Here is a 25,620-nt window from a genome sequence, read left to right as displayed (position 1 = left end):
AATTATGAACTGCCTGTTCACATCCAGGCAGTCCAAACTTAAAGTGTAACTGTCATGTTTTCATAAAAAAATCTATTTTAGCATATGTTAATGCTGCTACAGCATTATGCATAAAGCAGTATTATTATTTTTTTCACATACCATTGTTTTCCTTGAGCTTTTCACTTAGTTAATGCTGTTTTGAACCCAACAATATGAGAATCTTCTCATGATGGCTCCTCTGGTAGTTCTATATGGCCAAAACGGCATTCCCTCACTTCACATACACTCTTTAGCCAGCAGCTTCCTGCCAGCCAATTAGATTGGATTACTGAGAGACACGACTCCTCACTCTGAAGCCTAATGCAGGCAAGCAGTGTGCAGTGTCTGTCTTCTGTTTATACTAAAGGGAAGACAGAAAAGTCATAGTGACAGTCTGTTAAGGGACAAGTGGAAAGGGACAGATAACATTACTGAAAGCTGTTATTACAGGGAGCGCAGAATTATTAGGCAAATGAGTATTTTGACCATATCATCCTCTTTATGCATGTTGTCTTACTCCAAGCTGTATAGGCTCGAAAGCCTACTACCAATTAAGCATATTAGGTGATGTGCATCTCTGTAATGAGAAGGGGTGTGGTCTAATGACATCAACACCCTATATCAGGTGTGCATAATTATTAGGCAACTTCCTTTCCTTTGGCAAAATGGGTCAAAAGAAGGACTTGACAGGCTCAGAAAAGTCAAAAATAGTGAGATATCTTGCAGAGGGATGCAGCACTCTTAAAATTGCAAAGCTTCTGAAGCGTGATCATCGAACAATCAAGCGTTTCATTCAAAATAGTCAACAGGGTCGCAAGAAGCGTGTGGAAAAACCAAGGCGCAAAATAACTGCCCATGAACTGAGAAAAGTCAAGCGTGCAGCTGCCAAGATGCCACTTGCCACCAGTTTGGCCATATTTCAGAGCTGCAACATCACTGGAGTGCCCAAAAGCACAAGGTGTGCAATACTCAGAGACATGGCCAAGGTAAGAAAGGCTGAAAGACGACCACCACTGAACAAGACACACAAGCTGAAACGTCAAGACTGGGCCAAGAAATACCTCAAGACTGATTTTTCTAAGGTTTTATGGACTGATGAAATGAGAGTGAGTCTTGATGGGCCAGATGGATGGGCCCGTGGCTGGATTGGTAAAGGGCAGAGAGCTCCAGTCCGACTCAGACGCCAGCAAGGTGGAGGTGGAGTACTGGTTTGGGCTGGTATCATCAAAGATGAGCTTGTGGGGCCTTTTCGGGTTGAGGATGGAGTCAAGCTCAACTCCCAGTCGTACTGCCAGTTTCTGGAAGACACCTTCTTCAAGCAGTGGTACAGGAAGAAGTCTGCATCCTTCAAGAAAAACATGATTTTCATGCAGGACAGTGCTCCATCACACGCGTCCAAGTACTCCACAGCGTGGCTGGCAAGAAAGGGTATAAAAGAAGAAAATCTAATGACATGGCCTCCTTGTTCACCTGATCTGAACCCCATTGAGAACCTGTGGTCCATCATCAAATGTGAGATTTACAAGGAGGGAAAACAGTACACCTCTCAGTGTCTGGGAGGCTGTGGTTGCTGCTGCACGCAATGTTGATGGTGAACAGATCAAAACACTGACAGAATCCATGGATGGCAGGCTTTTGAGTGTCCTTGCAAAGAAAGGTGGCTATATTGGTCACTTATTTGTTTTTGTTTTGTTTTTGAATGTCAGAAATGTATATTTGTGAATGTTGAGATGTTATATTGGTTTCACTGGTAAAAATAAATAATTGAAATGGGTATATATTTGTTTTTTGTTAAGTTGCCTAATAATTATGCACAGTAATAGTCACCTGCACACACAGATATCCCCCTAAAATAGCTAAAACTAAAAACAAACTAAAAACTACTTCCAAAAATATTCAGCTTTGATATTAAAGGGAACCTGTTGCCGGGATTTTGTGCATAGAGCTGAGGACATGGGTTGCTAGATGGCTGCTAACACATCCGCAATACCCAGTCCCCGTAGCTCTGTGTGCTTTTATTGTGTAAAAAAAAACGATTTGATACATATGTAAATTAACCTGAGATGAGTCCTGTCCCTGACTCATCTCACGTACAGGACTCATCTCAGGTTAATTTGCATATGTATCAAATCAGTTTTTTTACACAATAAAAGCACACAGAGCTATGGGGACTGGGTATTGCGGATGTGCTAGCGGCCATCTAGCAACCCATGTCCTCATCTCTATACCCAAAATCCAGGTGACCGGTTCCCTTTAATGAGTTTTTTGAGTTCATTGAGAACATGGTTGTTGTTCAATAATAAAATTAATCCTCAAAAATACAACTTGCCTAATAATTCTGCACTCCCTGTATAAGGAAATAACAGATATTTTGGCAATCATTGGCAGGCTACCTCAGGTATACATGCCTAGCTCTAATAAACTAGCAAAAATATGAAAGTTACACTTTAACTCTATAAAGATGTTTCTGAATATCCTTTCAAAGTTAGCAGCTGCATTGAAATTATGTAACAGTGGGAGCAGGAAGCAATATAATTTATATATATGAATAAACACCTTTAAATATAACCTGCCTTTTTCAAAGAAGTACATATTTTTTAAGTTTATTTAAAGAGATTAGTGCAAACATTGTCTAGGATCCAATTTCTTATGCTTCTTTATTCTGATTTATTTCTTCTGAAACCACAGTAAGCATGAAAGTAATATTTAGCTGCTACCTCCCTTACTGTTGTCATTATTAGGCTACATTATTTTATCAAGATCTGGACAATTATACCCTGACCAGGCAAATTTTTAATTTTTTAATGCATTCTTCTTTGAAATTTTAATTAGTATGTAAATAATTTTTAGCCTTTTTAGGAGATACATGAGGCTTTATAAATATATATGTCGCAGGGAAATTATAAAAATGGAGAGTTAATCAAATCCCTAAGGGAAATGATGAAAATGGATGTACCTGAGGTAGATAGAAGTCCATTAGATGGAAATAACATTGTGGGGATCGTATTAGATATAAAAAAAATATTCATACCAAATTGGTACCTCAGTTGGAATGATAAAAGATTGGCTACCTAGAGACGCTCTTCAAATAGCTACTACAGTATTTACCAAAACAGTTCCCCAAACTAAAATTGTAAATTATAGTGGCTCACTCTGCTTGTCACTGCGGTAATGGTGCTCTGCTGCAAGTGATTCACCCAATCTCTCAGCCAAAATAAATAAATATAAAATAATCAGCAGGCACTCACCATCTGGATTTCACACATATATAACACATTTTTTTGGAAATAAAATAATTAAAATAAATGAATAAAATATTATAAATAGAAATGGATGTCAATTTATCTGAATCGATTTTTATAAATTGACTCTACCACATTTATTCATTGTCTATTGATATATGGTTATTAACTTTATATACTGTGTGTAAAATTAAGATATATCGACATCCATTTCTATTTATAATATTTTATTCATTTATTTTAATTATTTTATTTCCAAATAAATGTGTTATATATGTGTGAAATCCAGATGGTGAGTGCCTGCTGATTATTTTATATTTATTTTGTTCCCCAAACTAGCCTAAGTCTGCGTGAGATTGCAGGAAAATTATCCTCATTTGGAGGTCAAGGATTTAAGAAGTGTTCTTGTCAACAATCCAAAATACAATGTAAAACAAAAAGATGTGCCTGTAAAAAAAGTAACGTACTTTGTAACTCGAGATGCCACAAATCAACAATGTGTTTTAATAAAAATGAATGAACATTATTATTTATTAATTACATTCACTAAAAATGTTTAAAATTTCACTAAAAATATCCGTTTTGTTTTTAAAAATATCAGTTTAAGTACTTATTTCTTCTTATTATATTATCAAAAATATAAAAATTTTCACTAAAACAGTTAAGGGATTTGATGATTAAATCACTTCGTTTCTTTAATAATTTGTGTTTCAATTATTATTGTTGTATTACCTGCATTTATTATTGCATTGTTTACTAAATAAATACTTTAAATATCTGAACAATATTATTTCATATTATTATCATATTATCAAAAATATTAAACTTTTCACTAAAACAGTTAAGGGATTTGATGATCAAATCACTTACTTTCTTTAGGGAATATCATCTTTTGTGAATTTATCACCTCCCTTAAGGATTTGATCAAATCTCCATTTTCATCATTTCCCTGTGATATTTTTATATATATATATATATATGTATATATATATATATATATATATATATATTTATTTTTGCATTTTTGTATTTCTTATACCTAGTAAAACTGCTTGAAAGAGAAAGAAGTGTGTTTTTCACATTGTTTACATTTTTTCAAGCGCAAAGTAAGAATAGTTATTTCTTTGTGCAACAATATGGAAAACAGTCAGTAGGCCGCCTATTATCAAATGACTACCTAATACAAATCTGTTCTAAAACTGACTGAAGTAAAAAGGCAGTCATTTGTTAATAGGTGGCCTACTGACTATCTTCCATATCGTCTCTTTTACTCAAATTTTTTACTTTACATGCTTGATACATGAAGCTGATTCTGTCACTATTATAATAAAGAACTAGAAAATGAATGTACTATATATAAGAAGGATCCTGTATGAATACACAAACCATATGCTTAAAACAATAATAGAAATGGCTGCATCTCTCACCTCTGACTTTAATCCACGAAGCATGGAAAAAAGGCAAGAACTGGGCCCAATAGAATATCAACAGAAAGAGAGAATCCAGCTTCTTGTGGAGTAAAAAATAGTTCTTTATTGGCTCATCATATAAAAACCATATGCTTATATTCTATTCAATTTTTTTTTTTTTTTTTTTTTTTAAGATTGGGAGTTCGGTCTTTTTTAGATGTCGCAAAGGCTACCACATTCAAGGATCCACTACACGTAATTGCCTTGCTAATTTGACATGGAGTGGAACCCAACCAGAATGTATTCGTAAGTGCTGTAAATTGAATTATTTTAAACCATCTTCTCTATATAGAAATATATAATATATTCTGAGAGCATATTCTGGCATTAGAAGAAACTAAAAAGGCATTTTACAAACACAAATATACATTTTAAAGACATGCATATTAGTTTACCCTCATGTTTGAGGAATTGCAACATTTTCTAGAAACTAACCAATTTTTATTCATCATTGCATATATTTAAGTATTGATGTATGTTACTGAAAATATAAAATAATCTCAAGTGTATTAGTAAGGAATTAGCTATGCCTTGAACATTGCCATTTACATTGATTGACCTACTCAGCCAAATGTCACCAACTTATCTGTTCGAGCTCCAGCACCACAGTCTGGAGCTTGGCCACTGCAGCGCTGTGTCAGACGCACTGGCAGCCTATGCCCCTCTGGTGATTTGCCACCTAGTCCACGCCCCTTAATGAGCGATCACTTAGACCATGCGTCTCACACTGCCCAGCTTAACCAACGCCCCCTGGTGATGTATCACTTAAGATAAGATAAGATGATAAGATGCCTTTTATTGTCACTGTACAATACAATGTAATATAATGTACAATACAATGAAATGTTGTTTGGAGCAATCCTAGATGCCATGGGCAGAGGAACAAGAACTGACATTTAAACTAAAGCATTACACTAGAAAAAAAATAAAAAATTGCACTAGAAAGCATTACTATTCACAGTTCACAGTTCACAGCATATATATAGCAAGAGCAAAGTAGGAAGTGCTTATGACTATTAAGCCACGCCCCTGGTGATACTTAGGCCACGCCCCTGGTGTTATGCCACATAAGCCACACCCCTGGTTAATATAATGATCATGCAAAGTATGTAGTACAACTTGTTTGTTCTATAATTCAGAATATTAGTCAGTGGGGTAACTCACATACTGTGTCTGTATGCTTTTTGGCTGCATTTCCATATGGAGTCTATATAGTTTTCTTTTTTTATACAATTATGAGCACCCAGAATATCTGTTTTTATATTTATGTGTCAAATATCCTATGTCAAACTTTAAATGGCAGAGCAGCTAAATTTCCTATATCGATTCTCTATGTTGTTTATTAGCTCTAATGAAATTAAATATTATCAAGACTTACATACATGCCAGGACCACACATTTACTTTACATACACCATTCACTTTATTTGTATATCATTTTTATTTAAGCATCTAAGCTCCTTGAAGAGAGTTTTCTTCTTCCTCTTCTTCTTCTTCTCCTTCTTCTTCTTTTCTTATTGTTCTATACTTTTTTCCTGTAGTGCACAATGGTTCCATTTGTTTTTATTACAATTCATATAAGCTCAGTAATGTACTGTACAGTAGGTCTATTTTTACTCTGATGCAACTATTAGTCATAAAGATTCTCTATCTTGACATAAAGTTATATTTAAATTTCAGTGGATATAAAAGATTTATAATGCTTTTATTTATTTGGGTCAGCAAATTTATATAGCTGTTGTTTTCTAATATTTTTATTAAGGATTTTAAATATATATATATATATATATATATATATATATATATATATATATATACATAGCATAACATGATCATGACAGGATATTTTTGATTTGAATATAATGAATTATCTTTAGACAATGTAGTTTGAATACACATTTTGTGGTTGAGAAGAGAGAAATTGGAGTGGAGCATCAAATAAAAATACATTTAGTACACTAGATAGTTTTGTTGACTCTCCATACAAGAAGAAACATACACTGCATAGACAAAAGTGGGCACTCCATACAAGAAGAAACATACAGTGCATATAAATGGGCACTTTTCCTTAAATTCAGTTTCAGTTAGAACTGGGTGAGTCAGTTGTCTGATTCAAGTTGGGTGCATATACATTTGTGTATTTGTTAACTGTAAAACAGTGACTGTCAATCTCTCTCTCTCTCTCTCTCTCTCTCTCTCTCTCTCTTGTCCCAAAATGAATCACTAAAACATTATTTCAAATCCGAAAAATGGTTGAATTTAAAATTTTAGAATTGATTTATTCAACTCTAATACTTCATTCAATGTGGTGAAACTAGGGTGGGGTGAGGGTAGTTTTGTGAGCTCTTGTATTACAGAATATAAGTAGCAGATATATGCAGATCTTCAAACTAAAGCTACCCCTTAAAGATGGACAGCCATGGTACTAAATTACTCCATGTGAGCTGCTGTTTGGTATTGATAGTATTTGAGCACTCTGTGATGCTAGGCATTGTGTGGCACTTCGTCTTAGGCACTATATAGTACATTATTTACCGTATAGCGGTGTTATTTAGGTAGTGGTTAGTTGTGCACTGTATGATCATACGCCAAATAGTGCACTCCAACATATACCAAATCAGATATAGTATATTCCAATGTACAATCAGTCCTGCTTGCAACAATATACAAAGACATATTACTCTATAATGCTTGCTTTGATATATAAATCTAACATGTTTTATTCCTTTTTTTTCAGCTCATGCCTGTCGACAACTTGAAACACCCATTCATGCAGATGTGAAAGCAATAGATCTACCTACATTAGGATATACCCTTATATATATTTGTCAGCCTGGTTATTTTCTAGCTGGAGGGTCTGAGCACAGAACATGTAAAAGTGATATGAAATGGACAGGAAAACCTCCTATCTGTAAAAGTAAGTGCAGAGACAATGTTACTCCATCCACTCCCTATTGCAAAGAAAAAAAATAGAACATAAGTTAAATTGATAAAAAGCTTTTTAAGAAGAAGAATCTCCAAATAAGATATGTGTACCTAATCTGCTCTAGCCATGGTTAGCTTATACAGAGTTTTACACATAATTTTAGCATTCACTGCACATTTACTTTTATACAATATTTCAACTTGAAATAGAGCAAAAAGCTTTGTATTCAGATGTTTTTCCATTATATAGAACACTAGCAGAATGATCCAGCATCACATGGGTATATTTCGATTATTTCATTTAAAGTTTATGTGTGTGATTAAAAAATAACAGTGCTCCCCATAATAGTGACCTTTACAGAGCTCTGCCCCTTAACACTGACCTCTACAGTGCCCGAACCCTTAACAGTGATCTCCACAATGCCCCATCACCTTAAATTTAACCTTGACAATGGCCAGCTCCCTTAGCACTGACCTTAACAGCAACCTCCCCTTAACAATTACCTTAACAGCGGCCTGCCCCCTTAATAGAGATTTCCACAGCATCCCACACCCTTAAAATGTGCCTTCTATAGCACCCTGCTGTAAATTTCCACAGTGCTTCTCCTTCTTAACAGTAACCTCCACAGTGCCCCACCCCATTAATATTGACCTCCACAACAGCCAACCCTCTTAACAGTGACTTTCATAGAGCCCCATTCCTTATAATGTGATCTCTATAGCACTCCACCTCAACAGTGACCATAGCAGCCTGTCCCCTTACCAGTGACCTTTCACAGTGCCCCACCCCCTTAATAATGATCCTCCTACAACATCACATCCCCTTAACTATGATCTCCACAGCAGTCTGCCCCCTTAACAATCAATTTCATAAAGCCACGCCCCCTTGACCTCCACAGCAGTCTGCTCCCTTAACAGAGACCTATAAAGCATCTGCCCCCTAAAATATGACCTCCACAGCACCCCACCCCCTTAACAGTGACCCCCACCATGCCTCATTAACTGTGACCTCCACAGTAGCCCACTAACTTAACAGTGACCTCCCCACAGCACTTCATCCTCTCAACTATGTCCTCCACTGCAGTCTACCCCCTAACAGTGATTTCCAAGTGGCCCACCTCTTAACAATGACATTCACAATGGCTTGCCTCTTAACAATGACCTAATCAGTGCTCTGCCCTCTTGACAGTGATCTCTACAGCATCCCACCTCCTTAACAGGGACCCTTCAGCAACTACTCCATTAACTTTAACCTCCACAGTACCCACCCACTTAACAGTGAACTCCATAGCAGCCCACCCTTTTAACTGTCACCTCCACAGTGCCCCATCCCTTAACAGTGACCTCCACAGCAGCATGCCCCCTTAACATTAACCTCTATAGCATCCTGCCTCCTTAATAGTAACCTAAAGCAGTGAAGAAACATGGCTGAGTTGTTATGGAAACCTGGTGTAAAACTGTGTGTATGTCAAGACTGAAGAACATGCAAGCTTCTATTTGCCAATAAGGATCATGTGACTGTTTATGGCAGTTAGGATGTGAGTGAAAGACCTATGAGCTTCTATTGGCTAATATGGGCCATGTAATGGTGCCATATTTGCAATTTTTTGGGAATATCTTAAGAACAGTATGTGCTAGAGAGCTGAGACCTTTACAAAAGCTTTCCAGATGATGTACCTATGTGCCAAATTTGGTGCAGATCAGTCTAGGTGTATGGCCATGCATAAAGAACAGAAAGAGAGACAACAGACAGAAATTAATTGTAACTTACTATATGCTGTTTCGTAGAGATAGGTTAATTACTCAAAATTTGAACTACTAATTCGGCCAAAAGGGTCAAGTAATACAATTTAGGTCCGAATCTATTACACCCAAATAAAAAATGCTCCAATGGGCCTGAAAATATGTGTATAACACTCTTAGTTCTCATAGGACTCATATTTTTGCTCTTATTTCTCAGTTTTATATAATTTTCTTTTTTTCTCTTTCTTTAACTCTAAAATTCAAAAATTTGACTAATTCAAATTACCAAAAATTGAGATACAGATCCACCTTGAATCTTTAAAAAATTCAGGTCAAATACCATTTTTTTTTAAAAATGATTCTATCATCTCTCCTGTCTAGTTACAATTTGCTTAATCACTGCAGTTGCTAATAAGCTATTCTTGAATGTAGAACTATCATGGCTTCATTCTCTGTAAGGCATCACTCTTGTCCAAATTTATTTTAACCATCTTTCACGTATCTTTGGCTTTTTATTTTATGCTTTGAAAGTGCTCTATGGACCACTTCAGAATATTGTTTACAAATAATTTAACATCACTTAAATAAGAGGTCAAACTGTAAGAAGGCAATATATCAATTACCTAACCATTGCTACATAAAGTTTAACTGATCTCCTCCAACTTAAAATTGTAGTTTCATTGAAACATATATCATGGTTTAAATTCTATACATAATGTTTTATCTGTGTTTTGTTTTAATCAGTACACAATTAAACTACATATAACAGACGTCACCCTACTGACGTATTTATTTTGTTTATATCAATGTGTATTTTTCAGGTACAGGACTCAGGGAACTAAATTCAACTGTGACAAAAACTCCAGGTTGGTTGAAAAAAGATATTTATTTGCTATTTAGAATGCCATAATAATAGACAGTAGATAGATAGATAGATAGATAGATAGATAGATAGATAGATAGATAGATAATAAATCTGAACATTTATAACTAAGCTTTGATTAATTAATGGTGAGGTTGTTCTAAAATGCACATGGATTCCACATTAAATTTAATGAAGCTTCTTCAAACTGTCCAAAATAAGTAATGATGCTATGAGACTTTTAAGATAATAGGAAATTGATCTTTATTATAAGAGTGTCCCTGGGCTTATTGTTACCTCATATAATGGTATATGATGCTGCCATAGTTTTACACAATGTGTTTCCAAGCAAGAAAATGTTTATAGTATATTTTGCCACAATTCCACTCCTTTATCACATGTGGATAGCGGTAGACAGCCAAACTTTTATAATTAAACTTTGGTTAGGTGAAGATATGTAGGGGATTTGGTCTCCAACCCATACACTAAGGTACTATAAACACAGACCTTCATGGATTTAAAGGTCACTAAGTTTTGGTAAAAATTTTCATATGTCACAAAGACATATATATTGGGCTCTTTATCCTTAATGCAGAGGACAGAATAAAGAAGGCCCAATAAACTTCTATTGAGCCCATCTTCTGAAGTGAGGAGAGAGAGCAAAGTGCTTGTGTGCTCGAGTAGAACACTTTGCGATGCTCTGATGTTCTACCGAGCACAATTGAAGTCAAAGGGAGAACCCCCATACACCCCCTGCTCTGAATAGGGGAGGGTGTCGGGACTCTAGTTTGGCTATGCCCATATATGAGTCAGTGCTCATATGGACACCCAAATGTTTGGGCTGTGATGCAGAAACTATGAGTTCAAATCCTGTCGAAATAGAGGTTAACTTAATTTAAAAAAATTAAGTTATTTATTTATATATATATATATATATGTTTTTAGCTATAATATATTTACACATATTATTATATATTTAGAATATATAATATATTATAATATATGCAAATATATTATGGCTAAAACATCAGTAGTAGTTTCCCACATATTATGCATTTATATATATCAAAAGTCTGTACGTATTTATTCAGTATCCTGTATAGATTTTATACACAATCCTTTCTAGTTTTACAGACATCTTGTACCTGCTATATAGGTATATTCATCTTCTGCAAATCACACCTGATTAACTTCATCTTATGGCATTTTGTGCAGCAGTCCTTCACTTAAATGGTGTGGATTTCTGCCAAAATGCCATGTCTGTCCATATCTGCCCCAATGACTTTATCACCTACGGTGCAGCACAGGCTCTGATTTGGACTGTAGTTCTTGTTCATCAGGCCTGTGTGTGCGAGAACGTACTGGCAGTATTGGGAGTGTGACGTGATCATGTGGTCGCCGTGTCACCCAAGCTCCGGAGGCTCTGGTTTTGGGGGATGGTTCCTGCATTTTGCTTCCAGTTGCCATGGGGTGATAGTAAACAATGCGTGATCACGTGATCGCAACGCGATCTAGGCTTCTGCGGCTCTAGTCTCGCGCGAGCTGTCCTGCATCCGACATTCAGCGGTCACGTGTGGCTGACGTCGGCGGCGTACTTCTCGCGCGACTAGTGAACATTCGCGTGCGCCTGTTCTGATCTCCGACCACTCGCATGCGATTGTTTTTACTTTTTACTTCCTGGTTTGACTGCTGTTGGTCACATGATCGGCGATGCTGACATCACGCTGTCTCGCGAGATCACGCAGCCAGCAATGATTGGTTGTTGGTCCTGCCAGTATTTGGTGCTGCATGGCCATTGGCCTTATGCCAGGTGCATTACATCTGATCATTAACAATCCAGGGTATATTTAGGGGAACAGCAGGTGCCAATGTATACGCCCCCTGAGAAAGCGGAGGAGCGAAACGTGCGTCGGGGTGCGCTCTCTGCTTGACCTGGGTCGGATCCATTGTGCCTCCTACCAACTCTAGGTAATATACTATATCATTTCATGTTTACTTAAGTTTATTACTACTACTATTGCTGTCCCTCCATACTGTTTATAGGGCTAGTTATAAGAGCCATATTGTTGGTGCTTACTTTTGGCTCTGATTTTTGCAGTTGTCGTGTGTTCATCTGTGGGGGTTGGAGGCCTGCACATACATAGGTGGTAGGGTGTACATTGCCTGCTTGATGCAGCATACATTATTGCCGTATCCCTTCTTCTTTATTGGATCTTTTTATACCCAGAGTCTGGCGGTGAGCTGCTCATCGCAGTGCTTGCCTGCACTGCTGCTACTTATTTTATCTTTGTCTATGGTTGTGTTGTAATATTTATTACTCAATAAAATATTTGTCATAATTATATATGTGCGTCCTCTGTCTTAATTGGTTGTGTTATAATATTTTGCCACACATTTATTTCATCCTTGGGATGATATAGTAGGTGATACTATATCAGAAGTATGATTATATATCTATATCTATATCTATATATATATATATATATATATATATATATATACAGTACAGACCAAAAGTTTGGACACACCTTCTCATTCAAAGAGTTTTCTTTATTCAGTCACCAACCTCAGAAATTGCAGGTTAACAGCAGCTCAGATTAGAGACCAGGTCAATGCCACACAGAGTTCTAGCAGCAGACACATCTCTAGAACAACTGTTAAGAGGAGACTGTGTGAATCAGGCCTTCATGGTAGAATATCTGCTAGGAAACCACTGCTAAGGACAGGCAACAAGCAGAAGAGACTTGAGCATAGTGTGAGGCTGTGGTTCTGGAAGTGGTCGTGTGATTAGGATGCATCATGTGACATTCAGTCACGTTACTGCACTTTTCACATGACTGTCTGGATGGAAGTGGCCATGTGATCAGGATGTATCATGTGACGTTTTGTCACGTGACTGCAACTCCCACATGATCATCATCGGTCCTTCTAACATGCGCATTTATACTATTGAGATGCTGTGTCTCATGGTATTTTTATGCTGACAGGTATGGTTTTTCCTCCTTCCCGCCACACATCAATTATGTTTTTAATCACAAACCAGGGGTAATTCACATTTGTTTGTAATTTATGAATTATGGATCACTTATGAATTCTGTGATTTTGTAAATTCAGTTATTTGCACATATATTTCATATATGAATGTATGCACATTATATGTATTATATTATACACTGTTTTATATGTATTTTTTATATTATAATCAATCTTTTTCTATTTTTGTACTTGATTGTTTTAATTATTCAATAATCACATATGAGGTATAAATATATGTTTGCACCATGAATTTGTCACTGTTTGAGATAGGTTCTAGAGGGAGAACCGAAACGTGGCATCTGGTGAAATAAACACGTATATATTTTTGGGAAGTGCCATGGTTTCATGGGAGGATCACCGCCACAGCCGCTGGCACACCTTTTTCTACTTTGTTCTACTATTGTTGCAGTGCTGTCAGCCGATATATATATATATATATATATATATATATACACGCACTGCTGTTTTTAGCAGAGTGGTTAAGTGCTTTGCCTCTAATGCAAAAGGTTGTGAGTTTGAATCCCGACAGGAACTTTTCTGAAATATAGGCAAAATTAGATTTAAATACACTGGGGTGTCTCCAAGCACTGACTTCATATATAGACATAGCTATATATAGAGTCAGAGCAGGGACTCCGAAGCCGCAAACTCACACTGAGGGATTCTCTCACTGTACAGCGATCTTCTGCATAGAAATAGACGCTAAATTACATTTAAATACACTGACTTGAGCATCCCACTTCAGCACACGTGGTGTTCGGCCGAGCATGCTCGCTCAACACTAGTCCTAGCACTGAAATTCTCACCAATCAAAAGTTTTGATATGTCTATGATATTTCTAAAGTTTTACCAAAACCCAGTGTCCCTGGGTTATTAATAAACAATCCGCAATGGTGAAGTTACACTGTAGGTGGGACAATATTTATTTTTGCTAGGGTTGAGCGAAAAGTTTGGGTTCGTACCAAACTTTAGGATTTTGGAAACCGGACCCGAACCCGAACATTTCAGTAAAAGTTTGGGTTCGGTGTTTGGCTATTTATTGGTGCTTTTTGAAAGGCTACAGAGCAGCCAACCAACAAGCGTTTAACTCTGTGCCCTTAGAAGCCATCACAGCCATGCCTACTAATGGCATGGCTGTGATTGGCCAGTGCAGCATGTGACCCAGTCTCTATATAAGCTGGAGTCACGTAGCACTGAACGTCACTGCTGTTGAAGGTGTAGGGAGAGGATGCTGTTGCTGTGAGGGAGAGAATAGGAAAGAATCTTTAATCAGAAGTGCTTGTTAACTCAGCGATCTACCTAGATTTAGTTTTGTGGGTGCTGTGAACAATATTTTTACCCTGCCCTGAGCCCAGAGACACAGAAAAAGAACATTTATTAGTCTGTTATTTAGGAGGGTGGAGGCGGCCATGCAATCTCAGTGCACCAGCAGAACATATGAGCTTTTGTGACATTCAAATCCAAGCGTGAAATACTGCAATAATAATAATCTGGGTTTAAAAAAACACCCATTTTTGGCAATATCCTACATCTGGTGCCTTTGCAGCATTTACATCTGGTGCAATTTAAGCTAGAAATGCAGCAATAATTTTTACAGCCCTTGCTGCATCTGTCAGTGTGAAATTCAAGCGTTATATACTGCTGTCATATGTTGTTAGTAAAAAAAACACACCCTTTTTAGGCAAAGTACTTAATATTACAGCCTTTGCTGCATCTGTTACTGTTAAAAACAAGCTTGAAATACTTGAATAATTTTCTGGGCTTTTAAAAACACAAATTTTTGGGCAAAATACTCAATTTTACAGCCCTGGCTGAAATTCAAGCGTTATTTACTGCTGTCATATTCTGTTATAAAAAAAAAACACCCATTTGGGTAAAGTATTTAATATTGCAGCCTTTGTGATTGTTAAAAACAAGCTTGAAATACTTCTATAATTTTTGGGGTTTTTAAAAACACCCATTTTTGGCAATACCCTCCATCTTGGGCCTCTGCCGCATTAGTCACTGTGCAACTTAAGCTAGAAATACAGCTATAATTTTCTGGGTTTTAAAAAACACCCTTTTTTGGCAAAATACTCAATTTTACAGCCCTTGCTGCATCTGTCAGTGTGAAATTCAAGCATTATATACTGCTGTCATATTCTGTTATTAAAAAAACACTCATTTTGGGCAAAATATTAAATTTGCGGCCTTGTCTGCATCTGCCAGTGGGAAATTCAAGCGTTATATATTGCTGTCATATTCTCTTAGTAAAAAAACACCTATTTTGGGCAAAGTACTTAATATTGCAGCCTTTGCTGCATCTGTGATTGTTAAAAACAAGCTTGCAATATTTCAATAATTTTCTGGGTTTTATAAAACACCCATTTTTGGCAATACCCTCCATCTGGGCCTCTGCCGCATTATTCAGTATGCAATTTAAGCTAGAAATACAGCTATAATTTTCTGGGTTTTAAAAAACACCCTTTTTGGGCAAAATACTCAATTTTACAGCCCTTGCTGCATCTGTATGTGTGAAATTCAAAAAAACAACCATTTTAGGCAAAATACTTAATTTTTGGCCTTGTATGCATCTGTCAGTGTGAGATACACGCTTTAGATACTGCTGTGCTATTCTGGTATTAAAAAAACACCCATTTTGGGGCAAAGTACTTAATTTGCGGCCTTGTCTGCATCTGTACGTATGAAATTGAAGCGTTATATACTGCTGTCATATTCTGTTATTAAAAAACCACCCTGTTTGGGCAAAATATATAATTTGTGGCCTTGTCTGCATCTGTCAGTGTGAGATACACACTTTAGATAATTCTATGCTATTCTGTTATTAACAAATTACCCATTTTGAGAAAAATACTTAATTTTTGGCCTTGTCTGCATCTGTAAGTGTGAAATTCAAGCGTTATATACTGCTGTCATTTTCTGTTATAAAAAAAAACACACCCTTTTTGGGCAAAATTCTTAATTTGCAGCCTTGTCTGCATCTGTCAGTGTGAGATACATGCTTTAGATACTGCTGTGCTATTCTGCTATTGAAAAAAACACCTATTTTTTTTTTTGGGGGGGGGGGAATTGCAGCCTTTGCTGCATCTGTCATTGTGAGATACGCCGTTTAGATACTGTTGTTCTAGTCTGCTATTAAAAAAAACACCTATTTTGGGCAAAAATCTTAATTTCCCAGCCTTTGCTGCACCTGTCATTGTGAGATACACCCTTTAGATACTGTTGTTCTATTCTGCTATAAAAAAACACCTATTTAGGGCAAGATCCTAAATTTGAGAAATATGAGGAGAGCGTCAAATAAGTTACATGGCCCCGGTCGTGGTGCTGCTGGTGGAGCTCCTGTTGCAGGGAGAGGACGTGAGACACCTTTCTCAGGTGAGAGTAGGCGACAGAACCTTCAGCGGTATTTGGACGGGCCTAATGCGGCTCTACTAATGTTGAGGCCAGAACAAGTACAGCCGATAGTAGATTGGGTTGCTGACAGTGCCTCCAGTTCCTTTACATTGTCTCCCACCCAGTCTCCGGCTGAAAGATCAGATTTGGCACCTGCAGCCGATGTCCATCAGTGTTTCACCTTGCCCCCTTGCAAATCAGCCAAGCAGTCTGAGCCCCAAGTCATGCAGCAATCTCTTTTGCTTTTTGATGACTCTGCTAGCAGGGTTTCCCAGGGTCATCCACCTAGCCCTGCCCCAGAAGTGGAAGATATTGAGTGCACCTATGCTAAACCATTTATGTTTCAATATAAGTACATGGGAGGACCACCGCAGCACGTCTCGGATAATGACGAAACACAGGTTCCAACTGCTGTGGCTTTCGAAAGTGTGCAGACCGATAATAGGGCAGGGGTGAAGACTGGGAATCCAGGTCATACAAGGGACCTGTGTAGTTCGGAGGAAGAGGCAGTGGTTACACAGAGCCGCCAGCACAGCAGAAGAGGGAGCAGGGTGCAAAAGTGGAGCGGCCGTCCCCTAGACAGGACGCCTGCTACTGCCCACCGCAGCAAGGGACAGAGCACACCACACTGCTGGATCCCCGTTACAAGGACAAAGTACAGTCTTTAATTCCATCACTGGAGCGTGATCGTAAGATGCGCGAGTACAAGGGCACGCTGGTAGATGAGCTGCTGGTGGCATTCCTACCTGACAGCGGGGGGCACAGTCGAAGCACAAGGCAAAGGCAGTGGAGGAGCTGACACCTGACAGCTGGGGCACCACCAGCACCTCAGAAGGCGGGGTTAGCATGGTCAAAATATGGAAAAGCTTTGTCAGCATGCCACAACAACCAGCACCACCAGCTGATATGAAACGTCTTAGCAGGAGGCAGTATTTCAGCAACATGGTGGGGCAGTATCTGTGCACACGCCTACATGAACTGACTGATGGGTCTGCCCCCTGCAACTTCTGGGTCTCCAAATTGGGCACATGGCCTGAGCTTTCCCTTTACGTCTTGGAGGTGTTGGCCTGCCCTGCAGCCCGTGTATTGTCTGAACGTCTGTTTAGCACGACTGGAGGGGGTTATCACAGGTTATATTTCCCAATTTTTTGGGGTGTACTCAAAAAATAAAAATTAATTTCAAACCAAAAAGCAGTGAAGGCTACCTCATCCTCCTCCACCACCACTTCCACCTATACTGCCACATCCACTGCCTCCTCAACCTCCTACTACATATGGACCTCATCCTCCTAGATCAAGATTATTATATTTTTTTACGTATTTTATGCTATTTGAAGTCATTTCCCTATCCACATTTGTTTGCCGAGCACCTGCCATGCTCTTAACCACATTTTGATGTAATTTGCAACCCTCTAGCCCCTCCCATGACATTTTTAGAGCCATTTTAGTGCTCAAAAGTTTGGGTCCCCATTGACTTAAATAGGTTTCGGGGTCACATTCGGGTCAAGTTCAGGTCCTAAACTCGACATTTTTTGTGAAGTTTGGCCGAACCCATTGAAACCGAACATCCAGGTGTCCACTCAACTCTAATTCCTTCCATTAAAGTGTCCTGGTTTCCATAGATTATACAAAAAAATAACCACTGGATGTATACACTTTTATCAGTAGTAGTAGTAAAAGTTCTGAATTGACTAGTTCAGACAGAAAGTGCAGATTACCAAATATTTTGTGCTTATTTATAGTTCCTTCAGATGTTTTTTCTGTGAATTCTGTGTGGAAAGGTTTTTATGAATATCTCGGAAAGCAACACTCGGCAACGTTAACTGTTGATTGGTTCAATCACACAAGCAGTAAAGTGAACGGAACATTTTTAGATACTAACAATAGTGAATTAAAGCTATCAGGTAAGTTAAAAATTATTACTTATTGTTATGTTTTAGGATCCTTAGTAATAATCACAGAAATGTCATGTTTCACATTATCAAGTAATGTACAAGATATTATAGTAAGTTTCCTTAATAAAAAAGCTGTTGACATTTCTTAACACTCTCGCACAATTTGTGTACCCCCAGTAAAGGGATACTTCCATTAGAGAGGGGTGAATAAAAACTCAATATTCATAGAAATTATATTTTTTGTACTTCCTATATAGATATGCAATCCATAATGAGTGAGTTTTCTGCTACTTTGAGAAAAGATATTACCCAAAGGGTAATATTCACCATTAATAGTAGATATAGAATTAGGATAACAGTAGGACAGCTCTATTTTTCTTTTGATAGGCCCAGATAAAGACCCCCACAGAAGAGCATTAGCATTGATTAGGAATTAGTAACTAGTAATATTCTGAGTCACTACAGAGAGGTTCTCTATGGTTACTGTGTTGACCTAAGAAAGTTAAGCAATACTTTGCCATGCAAAGAAAGAGCAATTAAAGAGCCAGGACAGAAAGTAGAATACACGGAATGACTTAAAAAATATATCCAGAAACCATCCATCCATTGTTATATAAAAATAATTCATATAATAAAAATATAAAATATTCCCATATATATTTTTTGAAGAATGTGTCCTTTTTAGGCTACTTTCACACTCGTGTTGTGGCTTTCCGTTTGTGAGATCCTTCATGGGCTCTCACAAGCGGTCCAAAACGGATTTGTTGTGCCCTAATGCATTCTGAATAGAAAAGGATCTGCTCAGAATGCATCAGTTTGCCTCTGATCAATCTCCATTCCACTGTGGAAGGGGGACACTAAAACGCTGCCTGCAGCGTTTTGCTGTCTGCTTGACGAAACTGAGCCAAACAGATCCGTCCTGTTCCTGGCACACAAAGTCAATGGGGATGGATCCGTTTTCTCTGACACAAACTGGCACAATAGATGGATCTGTCTTGGCTATGTTACAGAAAATGCAAAGGGATCCGCTCATGACGGATGCATGCGGTTGTATTATTGTAACTGATCTGTTTTTGCAGATCAATGACGTATCCGCCCAATACGCTAGTGTGAAAGTAGCCTTAGTTTTAAAGAAATACTAAATGCATACAAACCACCATCTCCTCCCCACCACAGATATGCTGATTGGGAGAGACAGATTGGGATCTCTCATTTAATAGATCAATAAGAATCCTAGATATTAAACTCCCAACCGATCTAACGTTTATCACTAATCCTATGAATAGCTGATACATTTTTGCTACTGCAATACCGCAATTATTATATATTCCTGCAATGTGTTTTTACCTTACCAGTTTCGAGGCTACAGTTCTATTTTCTAATTTTCATTTCAGCCTTTGACTATATTACATTATACATCCAATTATAAGTCCATCCTTCAATTAACACAATAATAGGATTTGTTAAAGTTTTTGAATCTCAAATGTGAGAATAAATTAAAATGAAAACATCATCTGGTCCCTAATCACAGTGCTATAGGTTGTTCCTCCACTGATTTCTCTGCACCTCTCCATATCCATTCACCTTGATTGTCTTGTTCAATAATACTAGAAATAGTAACTAACTTTAGACCTTATCTCTTTTTGCCATCACTTCGATGAGTGAACCCTCTTTTTTTCATCACTTTAATGATTGAATCTGTCAGACCAATAGATAGGTAACTGTGGGGCTCTTTACCTATCAAATTTTTGTGATGGTCACAAAATTCTTGCAACTTTTTTCCATAAAGAAGCATTGCATCTTGTGGTAGTGCCACGCAGCCCTAACCAAAAGATCAACATAGCATTTTTTTATTATTATCACTTTAAGAAAATATTCTGCCCTATTCTGTACCTTTTTCAGTAATGTATGGGAAGGACTGGGAGTAACCATGAATACAAGAATGTTTTCTACAGTACATTCTGGTCTATTGACATTTTATGTTCTTATCAGGTGTGTATAAAAGAGAAGAAGCCCACTTGCTCTTGAAAGTTTTCCAGATTAAAGGCCCTTCAGATGTTTTAATAAAAAAGTTTCAAAATGACAATTGGGCAATGGATGGATATGTAAGTATTCAATAACAAACACATATTGTTTATTCCTATCTACTGTTTACCTTTTTAATGACAAAGTCTATGTGGGCCTTAATTATTCACAATTTTATTTTTATTTTTTTGCAGCAGTCATAACTTTTTTATTTAATTGAAATGGCTATATCAGAGCTTGTTTAATACACTGAAAATTGTATGGCTTTTTTTTCCTTAATAATCTGCTAAATTAATTCTATGGGTTATTATAGTTATGTTGATGTCTAATATGTGAAGTTTAGTTTTATGTAATGTATGAGAAAGAAAATGTACTTTATACCACAAAATCATGTTTATGGTACATGTATGCTGACATTTTCTTATTATATTAAATTACATTAAGAAAATAATCTATATTACTATATAACTTTTTTACGTGTATAATGTATGTAGGAAAGCGCAAGGGGCCGTCATTGACGGAAGATATGTGTCACCGAGGTTCCTGGCCTTGGTGAGGTAAGAGCCGGTAATTTTAAATGTCAGCGGCAGCTAGTCCTGACTGGCACTATTGGTTATTTAGTGTGGCTGCAAAGCCGATCCGGGCTGGCACTTACTGGGAGCAACCAAAGTGCAGGGTGGGTGGCTGTTCCCCTTGTTCCAGGCTGGGTTTTGGTTAGGGATATTAAACCCAGCCAGCAGTCTTTGCTGGGTGTGGATTATCCTCCATTTCACAGTGGATCTGTGGAGTCTCTATGGTTTGATATCTGCATGATGTGTGTCATACTAAAGGGCTGAGAGACGCATTGCTGGGAAGCAGGCCCTAAAGCCTGTTGGGGACTAATACTGCCAAAACCGCTGACAAGGTGAATGCTTTTTGTTCTGTGGACTTGCCATGGTGTGAATGAACACCAAGATGACAAACTGTCATTTTTGTTTATGTGTGAATAAACATTGCACTGTTTAAGTCAAAGATGTTGTTTTTGCCTCTGTACTGCATCCACTAATTTGCTTACCAGAGCGAGTCCCCACATGTATTAGCATACTCTACAATAATACATTATCCTCTGTTATGATGATATAAGCTCTTGATAAGGCAAAACTTATATGCCCTAACAGAAGGCATAATTTCTGGACAGCTTTGTAGTCCTTACTAGTAGTGATGACTGGCAGGGGCTATATTCAAATTTGCAATATTTCATGAATATTTGGGCTAATATTCGTCATATATTAGCGATTTGGCGAATTCGAGCTTATTTTCTTGATTGCGAAAAATTGGCACTGTAATACTCACGTAATGAGCGCAAAACACAGGCGTAGGTCGCTTTTGCTACACAGCTGCTAGAAGTTTCCTGAGACTGGAGAAAATGGTTGGCACAGCAGAACATTAAAAATGGCTTTATATGCAGTTAGAGTGCTCCATTTTACTCGCAATTGCGCTAATCTGCACTAATGATGCAAATATTTTGGCGCAGCTGATCAGCAGGGATGCCATGAGTTTTATTCTCACCAATCCTATATTGGTAGCCTTCAGTAAGACTAAGCAATCAATTTTCTAGTCCTTTGAGCAGTTTGCAAAAATAGTATAGGTATTGTGATATATTGTAATATTGGCCTAAAATGCTAGATTTTATAGATGCATTTCTTTTCCTTACTCCTCTCATAAAAAAGTAGAATTTCAAATGAAATATAATCGTAAAAGGAGCAATGGCTAGAAAAATGACAAGTAAAAAAATATTTAGCTTTCTACCTTATTTAATATAATCTGATTTTTTTTATAGGTATCATCTGGAAGAGAGAAGAGTGTTTTTAACTACCAAGGCGATATACAATCGAAGAATTTTGGCAAGTTTATATTTCAAAGACAAAGTAAGATTGTTTTGTCAAATATACATAGATCAGAGTTGACCTAAAGATTTCTCCCATAATATAGCACTGAAATTGTAAATTTACATTGTTAAAGAGATTTGTCCAATATTTGAACTTATACCCTATCCACAGAATAGAGCATAAGCATCTGATTAAAAAAAAATACAAATATTCTAAAAAACGAAAATACTTGTTTTTTAGAATATTCATAATATTCTAAAACAAGAATATATAGCAATATAGCGAATATTCGAAAAAAAACAAAAAACGAATGCAGAACAATTTAGCTAATATAGTGTTATAATCTTGTTTTTTTTATAGTTGTAATTTTTTTCCAATCTGAACTTCAGATGAGAAAAAAATACAACTATTAGACAAAGAAGATTATAGCACTATATTAGCTAAAATGCTCTATATTGTTTTTTTTATATTCGCTATATTGCTATATATTAGTTTTTTAGAATATTCGTAATATTCTAAAACAAGACGATATAGCAATATAGCGAATTATTATATTACGAAAATTCGCATTATGAAAATTCTCAATCAACACTACTCCTAAAGTCAAAGATATTGCAGCCTTCTCATTGGCCCACAAGTTAGAAGCAGGGAGGGATCATGTCTACTGATTAAAAAAAAATCTTGAATATTCGAAATTCCGAGTATATATCACTATATTCTAAATATTTGTGAATTCTCAAAGTGCAGATATTTGCAATAAAAATTTGCAATTCGAATATTCGTGATCAACACTATTGAGCATGTGTGTTGCCACTCTGTGTTGGCTCGGGCAGTCCCAAAGAGTATGTATAGAGTGGTAGTGTCCAAGCTTCAATTCTGTTTTGTTTATTCAGGCCAGCATCCAGACTCCACTTATCAGATACTTGATCCCTATCCTCTAAAAACATTTATGACTTTGAACAACCCATTTAACAACAATTATAACACCGGTTATATTATCACTAAAGATAAGCAAATTTCTCAAATATTTGATTTGCAGATCACCCCCCCCCCCGCCCGAGAGGATGGACGATGGTGCAGATAGGTAGTGGCCAACTGACTACATAGGATGTCTCTATAGTAGTTCAGTTTGTCCTCCCTCTCAGCGGGTGTAAAAAAGCCAGAAGTCATCCCTCTGCCGAATGGTGATAATTCAGATGTCACTATGCAAGCTAGTGAACATGCAAGTGACTCGGAGAGACTTCCTGCCTCCCTCTCTAATGCATACTGCCACGGCGTGTCTGGGTAGCCCCTCTGGCTGCTCCCTCTCCTCCTCCCCTGTCAAATATGTAGAAAACCCAACCATGTCACTATACATTGCTTGTGCTCCAATGTCCATCTCCTCCAGTTCAGCCCCCACAGGGCTCATGTGGCCATGAGATCTAGGCACTAGTGAAGGACGAACATCGGCCAGGACGATTCGCGAATGCAATCAAATGTTCGTGAACCCCAAGTTCACAGCGGGCCCTATTCACTTTAATGGCAGGCGAACCTGAAAAACTTTCAGGTCATATTTGCAGCCACCAAATACTTACTATAAGTGCACAAATAATCCCACAGTATGGACAGTGACATACCAAAGGGGAATCAATGGCAAAAATTCCCACAAAAAAATATGTAGTTTAATCAGGGGCCATTTTTATGTCTTAAAGGGAAACTTTTAAAAATGTGCCCTACTGGAGCCTAGAAATTTTTTATTTTAGGCCACGGGAGTACAGGCCCAAAACATTAGGCATTCACCGGACAGAAAACATCAAGTTATTTTGTGACTGGAGACGGTCAATGGTTAACAATTTTACTGCAGGCCAGTAGAGTATAGGCGCCAAACATTAGGCATTCACCGAACAGAAAACATCAAGTGATTATGTGGCTGGAGGTATATTAGACGGTCATTGGATATCAATTTTATTGCAGGCCAGTGGACTATAGGCCCCAAAAATTATTCAATCACCGGACAGAAAAAATCAAGTGATTATGTGGCTGGAGGTATATTAGACGGTCATTGGATATCAATTTTACTGCAGGACTGTGGACTACAGGCCCAAAAAATTATTAATTCACTGTCCAGAAAAGAACAAGTGATTATGTGGCTGGAGGTACATTAGACGGTCACCGTAAACAATTTTACTATTGGCCGTTACATTATAGGCCCCAAAAATTATTCATTGACCGTACAGAAAAGATCAAGAAGGAGGATGGAGTAGGAGGAGGAGAAGAAGAGGTAGGCCTGCATGCAATCCATGGTGATAACACCAAATCCACATGGGTGTAGCGGGTTGCATGCTTGACAGCCGTTAGAAGGTTCACCCAGTGGGCAGTAAAAGTTATGAACCATCCTTGCCCGTGTTTGCTAGACCATGTGGCTGTGGTCAGATGTATCTTGGCACTGACACTGTGTGCCAGATATACTTTCACTTGACGCTGAACATGGCCATATAGCTCTGGGATGGCCTTCTAGGAGAATTATTTCCTTCCAGGTACCTTCCATTGTGTTGTGCTAATGGACACAAACTTTCTAAAGGCCTCTGACTCCACCATATATGGCACTAGTTGGCGAGCTAGCAGTTCCGACAAGCCGGCAGTCATCTGTTGTGCAAGATGGTTATCTGGCGTTATAAACTTTTTAAGTTTGAACATTTGGGTCACGGAAGCCTGCCTTTTGCCAGATGAACGCAACGACGGCATGGTGGAAGGTGGAGTGGAGGACAAATGGGAGGAGAAGAGGCAGGACGTGGAGCGCTGGGAGTGTGGCTTTGTGGGTTCTGACGGTGTTGCTCCCACTGGCCTCGGTGATAAGAGGCTAAGTGCCTTCTTAAGGTGGTCGTCCCTAGGTGAGTGTTGGGCTTACTGCGACTTATGTGTTGACAGCACAGGCTGCAGATGGGAACACTATTGTCAGCAGCTGAGGAGCGCAAGATGTGACCGTGCATGGTGGATGGCTTGCTCCAGATACATTTGAAGTCTGCTTTTTGCTTCCTGTGCACTGCGAGTTCTGCCTGCTTCTCCTCCTACTCCCTATCTGCTGCTCCGTCTCTCCCTCTGAATTCCCCTCCTCTTCCTCATCATCTTCACTAGTGAGGATCGAGCACCAAAGTATTCGGGT

General features: G+C 37.9%; 1 protein-coding gene across 1 annotated transcript in view; it reads left to right on the top strand.

Moving 5' to 3' along the window:
- The window catches only part of CSMD1 (CUB and Sushi multiple domains 1), a 2,061,198-nt gene that overhangs the window by 2,005,888 nt on the left and 29,690 nt on the right, over positions 1–25,620 (top strand). The window contains exons 63-68 of the mRNA XM_044291097.1: positions 4,867–4,978; positions 7,469–7,648; positions 10,221–10,265; positions 18,433–18,594; positions 20,578–20,690; positions 22,430–22,517. Coding sequence (XP_044147032.1) covers positions 4,867–4,978; positions 7,469–7,648; positions 10,221–10,265; positions 18,433–18,594; positions 20,578–20,690; positions 22,430–22,517 — 700 coding nt within the window. The remainder of the gene's footprint in view (positions 1–4,866; positions 4,979–7,468; positions 7,649–10,220; positions 10,266–18,432; positions 18,595–20,577; positions 20,691–22,429; positions 22,518–25,620) is intronic.

The sequence above is a fragment of the Bufo gargarizans genome, chromosome 4 (genome assembly GCF_014858855.1).
Source record: "Bufo gargarizans isolate SCDJY-AF-19 chromosome 4, ASM1485885v1, whole genome shotgun sequence".
Taxonomy (NCBI): Eukaryota; Metazoa; Chordata; class Amphibia; order Anura; family Bufonidae; genus Bufo; species Bufo gargarizans.
Note: the sequence above shows the minus strand (reverse complement) of the source record. Positions and strands in the feature narration are given on the sequence as shown.